This window comes from Setaria italica, chromosome I (genome assembly GCF_000263155.2).
Source record: "Setaria italica strain Yugu1 chromosome I, Setaria_italica_v2.0, whole genome shotgun sequence".
Taxonomy (NCBI): Eukaryota; Viridiplantae; Streptophyta; class Magnoliopsida; order Poales; family Poaceae; genus Setaria; species Setaria italica.
This window is the reverse complement of record NC_028450.1, coordinates 25,710,490-25,718,612: the sequence shown is the minus strand read 5'-3', so window position 1 is coordinate 25,718,612 and position 8,123 is coordinate 25,710,490. Positions and strand designations below refer to the sequence as shown.

General features: G+C 48.8%; 1 protein-coding gene across 1 annotated transcript; it reads right to left on the bottom strand.

Annotated features, from left to right (window-relative positions):
* Positions 1-2,861: 2,861 nt before the first annotated feature.
* Positions 2,862-4,193, bottom strand: LOC101772731 (PAN domain-containing protein At5g03700). Its single transcript, XM_004952567.3, has one exon. It carries the CDS (start codon positions 4,191-4,193, stop codon positions 2,862-2,864), a length of 1,332 nt encoding a protein of 443 aa, XP_004952624.2.
* Positions 4,194-8,123: the final 3,930 nt, after the last annotated feature.

Here is an 8,123-nt window from a genome sequence, read left to right as displayed (position 1 = left end):
ATCTTTTATTTGTATCATGGGATCACACACTTGTTTGCTATCTTCATTGTGAGCCATATGATACTCATTCACCACATGAGTCTATCACAATATTAGTATAAGAATAGAACCCTGCTCACAATATTAGGCAAACAAGTTAGTCCTTTAATCGTTTTGTCATTCATCTAACCAAAACCCACTTAAGGGTCTAGATGCACTTTCAAGCTCCCCGATGCCGGCTCCCTATCCCCGGCGGTGGAGCTCCCTGGCGTCGAACGCTACTTGCCTTGGCTCTCCCCCAACCACGGCCTCTGCTCCTCACCGCCGCAAGCTATCCAACTCCGGCTGCCCCAGCGCCACCACGGCCTCTGCTCCTCGCTGGCCATCACAGCACCGCCTCGCCCAGGCTCTACCCCAGCTGGCCAGCGTAGCTGTTGCTCTTTGAGCCGATGGCCAAACCTCACCCTAATCTGCTCCCGCTCGAGTCTGCAGGCTCGCTCATTGCACGCACTAAGATGGAGAAGCGACGCGTCCATCTGGCTTGGGACGGTCCGCTCATTTTGGAGAAATCCATCCAACCTGCATCTACGTGGAATATTCCATACTGGAGCCACTCCAACCCACATGTATTTCCAACCAAATAAGGGGCCAACTAGGTCGAACCCGTCCCAACCCACTTCAACCCCCTATCCAAACACATGCTAAGGGTGTGTTTGGCTGGTTGTATCATTTTATTTATGTATGAAATTCAAAATAATAATGATCCTTTTGTTTGGTTAGGTGAATTGTACCAACTCATCCAGAACGAGGCCATCCCACTTAATACATTATTTTACTAATTAGAGTGAACCATATGGTACAAGCAAATTGGTTGAACCACCCCATCCAGAATCATCCATTCATGCATCATGTGGTGTATGCAACCAAACACATCCTAAGTTTGGTCCCTAGTCTTGCGTTTAAGTCAAAGAAGAATAATGGTTCCTGTTAGGTAGATGTAAAACATATTTTTGCAACTTTTAAATTAAAAATGTTTGCATAGTATGTTACTGTATTCATATTCAGGGTCAGCCATAAGGCCGAATATTCAGGGTCAGCCATAAGGCCGAATAACAAAAACGACAATGCTAGGACGCAGGCGTCCGGACGCGTGTCCCCCTTCCGGACGATCACGTGGCAGGTAAGCCTTATCCTCTTTCACGCTGTCTCCTCTCCTCTACCACTCGTTCATCTCTCTCCTCTCTGGGCTGCGCCTCTCCTGGAGCCCGTCGCTCCCCCGCAGCCAAGGGGCGAGTCGCACGAGGGCTGCCGCTTCCTGTGGCTAGGGGTGCGTGCGCAGGGCTACCGCTCCCTTGCGCGGTGAGGAGGAGGTCTAGCGCGTGGAGACCCGCGGCTGCGCAGGTCAGGAGCGGGTGACTTGAGGAGGAGGCCGGCGGGGATGCCGAGGAGTGGGTAGTGGCGGCCGCGCGGGGACGCTGCGAGGTGGAGCGCCGAGGCGGCATCCAAGAGGACAGCCCGGAAGGTGAAGACGGCAAGCCACTGCTAGCCCACGGCGTCGCTAGGCGCGCCGATGTTCCCGCACCCCAAGCTCTCCATTGCTCCCCTAAGCTGCAAGATGAGGAGGATGTGTCGTGCCATGGGAGCAGAATGAGGTGTGGATCCATGTTGCAGTAAAGATTTGAAGATGTTGCAAAAGAGATTTAAAAATGTTGAAGTGTCACGTTGTAGATGTTTCAATAGATTTTTTTCTCTCGATGTCGCGTCATGATTTTTTTTATGTTGCAATAAGTGATTTTCCTTGTTGCATTAGCTTTTTCTTGATGTTGCTTGAGATGTTCCCCCACCGAGACAATCCAGGTACTCCTCGTCAGAGGAATGTTGAAGTTTCCCATTTGCTAAGCTCTAATAGATACTCATGTTGCGATTGATTATTCTGAATGTTGCAATAGATGATTATAGATGTCGCAGATTCTTAATGTTGCAATTTTCATGTTGTGGATGCATCTTGGTTGTTGCAGTATTATTTTCTAAGTGTCATAGATGTTGTTCGTATCTTTTGACGTTTGCACTATTGCGCTTTCTGATGCTGCAGCATATCTGTTTGCCAAAGTTGATTTTAGTTGTTGCAAGCTACATTTTAGCATGTTATTGAAGGAAATTTCTGACGTTGCATTCGGTATTTTGGAATGTTACAACAGACTTCGTGTTCAATTGAAAAGAGATTGAATGTTACATGCAACATCGTATACATGTTGCGGTGGGAGTTTTTTGGGTGAGGCCACTGTCCGATGCTACGCTCAGATGTCGGACGTCCAGGCGCTAGCAAGTCCGTAACAAAAATAATTGGCTTACATGGACACCTGTAAATGGAATTTGGCCCAACCCTACTAAGCCCCTATTTGGACACTAGGGGTTAAACTTTAGCCCCTCTCACATCGGATGTTTAGATACTAATTAAGATTATTAAATATAAGCTAATTATAAAACTAATTGCACAGATGGAGGCTAATTCGCGAGACGAATCTATTAAGCCTAATTAGTCCATGATTTGACAATATGATGCTCCAGTAACTATTTACTAATGATGAATTAATTAAGCTTAATAGATCATGTGCCAATTAAACTAGAGCTTTCGCTAAACTTTGGCTCGGATCAAACACGCTCTAAATGAGACCGTGGCTAAAAAATATAGAAATCGATTCACGTTGGGTCTTTGCTTGCCTTCTCCGTTCTCTGATAGCCGCCGTGGCCATTCTCGCCGTCCCGCACATCTGGCCGGCTGCGCCTTCTCCCTTCACGGTGGAGAGATCCCGGCGGCCGCACGATCTATTTGGACAACTTCACATCTTAGTTATCGAATCGAATCTCTCAGACCTGGCTCGCTACCTCCGGAAGGAGTTGGTGAGCTCGACGGAGCTGAAGGACCCCAGGTTCTTGTATGGCCCCGGCGAGAGACCGTCGTCGACGTCGCCCATCTGCCGCCTCGCATCCACGGCGGTCCGCCGCCTGCTGTCCCACACCTTGTACGCCCCGAACGCAGCCGCGCCAACCACCGCGGCGACGCCGACGGCGAGCAGCACCGCCTTGACCCTGCTCGCGCCGCTCCGCCCGCGCGCGGCTGCCTCGTCCTCCAGGCTCCTGACCTTGAAGTAACCCACCTTCCTCTCGTCGCCCTCCACCAGCAGCTGCGCCGGGTAGTCCATGAGGTAGCAGTACCCTGTCCCGTTGCTGTACACCGCGCCCCAGCAGCTGCAGTTGCGCTCGCACCGCGCCTCGCAGTCCGCCGCCGACGCCGCGCGCTCGAACCCCAGCAGCTCCTTGTTCACCGGCTCCACGCCCTGCCGCCGCACCGCCCGGTACAGCCCGCCGACCTCCCCACCCGTGGTGCCGCACAGGCTGCCCCCGACGGAGGCCGCCGGGGCGGCGGCCGTGGCGCATCCCGAACCGTCGGTCGCGTTGGCCAGGCACTCGCACCGGCCGCTTGGCTGCGCCCTACAGACGCTGTAGGCGCCGCAGGTGGTGGGCAGCTCGCACGGCTCGGTGATGGCGGTGTAGTCGAGGGCCCACCGGGTGCCGTCCCAGTAGTAGGCGCGGAGGTTGCCGTCGGGCTCCAGGGTCATGCGGCGGAACGCGCGGACGCCGCGGTTGAAGGTGTCGAATGAGAGCACGTCGGCGGGCGGGCCCTCCTTCTGGTACATGGCGAGGAAGCCGTCGGGCTCCACGCGCGCGTACGTCGGCCCGCCGCCGGCCACGATCTGGGCCTTGGCCTCCAGCGCCGTGTGCTTGAAGTACATGGCGGCGGCGACGCCGCTCGACGACGGCGGCGGCGGCTCGATGTACAGACCGAAGTAGTTGCTCCCCAGCCGCATGGCGAAGCGCCGGTCGAAGGTGTAGAGCGCCGCCGCGGAGGTGAAGTTCTGGCCCTGGACGATGGTCTCCGACGGGTAGTCGAAGCTCTGCCACACCACATCCGCTGAGCTGCCGCTAGCGCTTTGGATTTGGAGGTTGGACGTGTTGAGGAGGAGGACGCGGTCGCCGGCCGAGGCAGAGGCGGCGGCGGTGGACCAGAGCACCTTGTTGACCGCGTGGTCGGTGAGGACGAGGCCGCCATCGAAGGAGAGGGAGGCGGCCGCGGACCAGGGCGCGGGGCGGTCGGGAATGGCGCGCCAGAGCGGGAACGCCGACGGGAGGTGGAGGACGGCGAGGTCCAGCATGGTGGTGTCGACGCGGAGGAAGCCGAGCGCGAAGGCGCCGGTGGGGTCGCTGAGTACCGGCTGGAACTGCGAGTAGGACTGGTCGTGGGTTACCGAGAAGCCTCGCCGCAGCTCCTTCGCTGTTGCCGCCGCACCCTCGCCGGCGGCGGCGACAAAAGAAGCCATCAGCGCTGCCGCTGCCACGCACAGCACCAGTACAAGATTAATCCTTGCCATCACTGCTTCCATGTTGACCTTGTTGATCTGTAATCACAAGCTTGGATTCTTGAAAAGTTGATGAATTTAAGAGAAGAGCTGACAGCATAAGGCGGTGGCTGGTGGTGGACAAAGATCATCAGTCATCAGTGACGGACGAGCAGGAGCAGACAAAGAGCCCGGAATATTTATGATTCGTCCGTGGCGATGGTGGGGGTGCCCGCTGCGAGCTACACCAGGGAGTGAGAGTGATGCGCAGCATCATCAGCATGGCCGTGTGTGCGGATGGGGAGTTTGGTCAATGCGCATTGAGCACCGAGCACACCGAATAGATTACTGCTGGACTCTTCCTCTCCATGAGATTACGATCGGCAACTCTGAATTGTATATTCCGGTTGCCTACTTGCAGTTGGAAAGCGGAACTCTTCCACCGATTACAAGATAAATAAGGCGCTCAAGGAGTGATCAAGAGTCCAATCCATGTGGGATGGACTTGCCCACCTGGGCAGTGGCTCGCCTACTATATTTGGTGAAGTCACCCCTTTTCCACTCCAGTCCTCTTCCTGTACACCCCTGACCTAAATATGGCTCATTTTAGTTTCGTGACCGTTTGGCTGGCTGAATCAGTTCGATTCTTGTTTGAATAACTAAAAACGCTGCCAAACGGTCACAGAAGGGATCGGTTCCAGCTAGAAATGTTTCTAGTGTTTCTACTTTTTTCTACTATAGATCAGAATCACCACCCAGTTAGTTTCTCATGATTCCAATTCTTGTTGTCCTACCTCCCATCTAATCTATAAACATTTCTATTGGTCCTTTTTAAGCGTAACAAGTTAAAATGGGTCACATTTTAAACGTTCGTCACTAAAAAAAATCAATATTTTGTTAAATATATCAATTTCTATAATTTTTTGTGTAAATATATTGTTTTTAAGTGCCTTTCAAGAATCCGAATCTAGCCAGTTAGCCAAACGATTCTACGAAAGTGATTCTGATTCATACGAGAAACGTTTTCAAAAAGAATCTGGATCCGAAACGTTTCTACAAGAATCTTGATCCCTACCAAACGCGCCCTTAGACTTGCATACACAAGAACATCAGATAAGCTTGTTGATTATTGTTTATACTAAATCGGGTAAGGTGTATTCCCTTCATTGCAAATTATAAGTTGTTTTGAATTTTCTAGATTCATAGATGTTTGTATGCATCTAAACATACATTACATTTAGATACATATATACATCTATACACCTAAAAAAAGTCAAAACGACCTATAATTGGAACGGAGTGAGTATCATTTATTTATGCTAGTTATATGATTTGTCAAGCAAAGACAAAGAAGAAAAAGGAGGAAGGAAAAAGTGCATAGAAGTATTACATTTGGACTTTGGAGAGAGTAGTTGAGAAGGCTAAAACAATCTACATTTCCAATAGGATAAAATCGGAAAATGACCCTGGTGAAATTAGTGATCTAAGTCAAGTGCTGAAATTAGTATCAAAAGTCAAATGGTGAAATTACAAGTTAGTGATCTAAGTCAAACCATCCGCACACCAGGGTAATCTGGTTGCTCAACCATCGAGCAGGATGTTATGTGGCACTATCTCATCTTATTTCGCCCCTAGGATTTGCGAAGATGTTTCATACTTTCAGCTGAAAGCCTGTCCACTCGCCCTGTCTTTTGAATTATCTTATTGTAAACATGTAATCATGTGGCCACGACGGACAATTATACTCGCGATCATGTTCATACCGACCGTGCGGAATGCATTGTTTTCGTTGACTACCCGGCTGTTGCACGTAGCCAATTTGAACAAGGCTCCTTCATTTGACTAGGTTTTTTCTTTTCCCCAATTTTTCAGTGTCCTCTTGAACTATAAGCACATCACAGATTCACGGATCAAAATCCTTCCGATGATGCGAGATTTGGTTACTAGGGTTTTCGTATTTCCTTTGTCGATGCTTTGCAATTCAGTGGCTTTAACTTTTATTTAACCGTTCCTTCCAATTTCTTTTTCCTTTTCTACAGCTAACTGGTTGCTTATTCATCATGCAAATGTTCAGACAGGTGCCTATTTTATTAATTGTATATTTTTCATGATTCGCAGTGTTATGCTAATGGAAATTAGGAGGCATGTTTTCTCGATCTGTTCTTTGGTAAGCACCTTCAGTTCAGGAACAATCAGAAGTCAAGGCAAGCGTGCGTACTCACTACTCAGTAAAAATTATCATCTTAATTTGACAGTGACATTAACTGTCATCATAGTATGACGTTTGGCTGAATGTGCAATGCTGCGTTGCAAGGATATTATTGGTCCAGTCCATGATCTGCAAAAAGATTATGGTTAGTCCACACCCCACAGCTATGGAAAAATACAGCCGTCGTATTTTAAGTCTTCAACTGTGCACGGTGTGCTCTGCCCTCCATTTCCCTTCTGGCAAGTCTGAAGAACAAGAACCTAACCAAAATTTCACGCGGTTGAATTTACTATTATTCTGTTGTTAAAGAAGTCTTATGCTATTTTTTTATTTTAGTTATCCACTCTAGTCCTCTTCCGAATAAGTCAAACTTCTGGAACTGTCACTTATCACCAACACATGCAGAGAGAGGAAGCCCCATGCCACGATATCTGCTGCAGATCCACACATTATTTGGTCAAAACTGAGAAGCCACTCTGCAGCTGTGTCTGCGTTTGTCAACTGCATTTTTCTAGAACTGGTCTGCATTTGCACGCTGAAACTTCTACTGACTAGGCTGTTTGGACACGAGATGCTAAGGTCCTATCGGATGTTCAGATGCTAATTAGAAGGACTAAACATGAGCTAGTTACAAAATTAATTGCATAGATGAGTCTAATTCGCGAGACGAATCTATTAAGACTAATTAATCCATCATTAGCAAATGGTTACTGTAGCACCGCATTGTCAAATCATGGACAATTAGGCTTAATAGATTCGTCTCGCGAATTAGACTCCATCTGTGCAATTAGTTTTGTAATTAGACTATGTTTAATACTCCTAATTAGTATCAAACATTCAATGTAACAGATGCTAAAGTTTAGCGGGTGTTCCTAAACACCCCCTAAGGTTCAATGGCTGGCTGCTCAAGTTGCATCATAAAATGTCAGCTCACCTGTGCAATTTGCACTGGCAAGGTTGGAGGTTGCAGCTCCAGCGGTTGAGCCGCCAACTGCCTGACGTGCTGTTGATTCAGCCGGGCAGGTGAGGTAGGCATGCCTGTTCTTCACCCTCGCCATTGCAGTTGCAAGCCGTTGGCTGCGTGATCCCCATGACGGATCAAAAATAATGGTGCTCTCTGAATGAGGTTCAGTTTTGTGGTGAAACCAGTGCCTTTTGCAGTTCATTGTCTTTCTGACGAGGCAGTGCTGTCGGTGTTTTTCTTTTCCTTTCTCGCGATTGCGTTGTCGAGGATGAAGCTTTTCCAACAAAAAAAAAAAAGGGGTGCTCTCATCTGCAACGTTGACTATACTCCTTCCAAAGTGGGAAAAAAAAAGAAAGTGGGTGTTTGGATACCATGTGTTAAATTTTAGCAGTGTCACATCAAATGTCCGGATGCTAATTAGGAGGATTAAACATGAGCTAATTACAAAACTAATTGCATAGATGGAGTCTAATTCGCGAGACGAATTTATTAAACCTAATTAATCCATGATTTGACAATGCGGTGCTATACACCTCTTTGCCAAATCAGCCCTATGTACATTAATATATTCGCT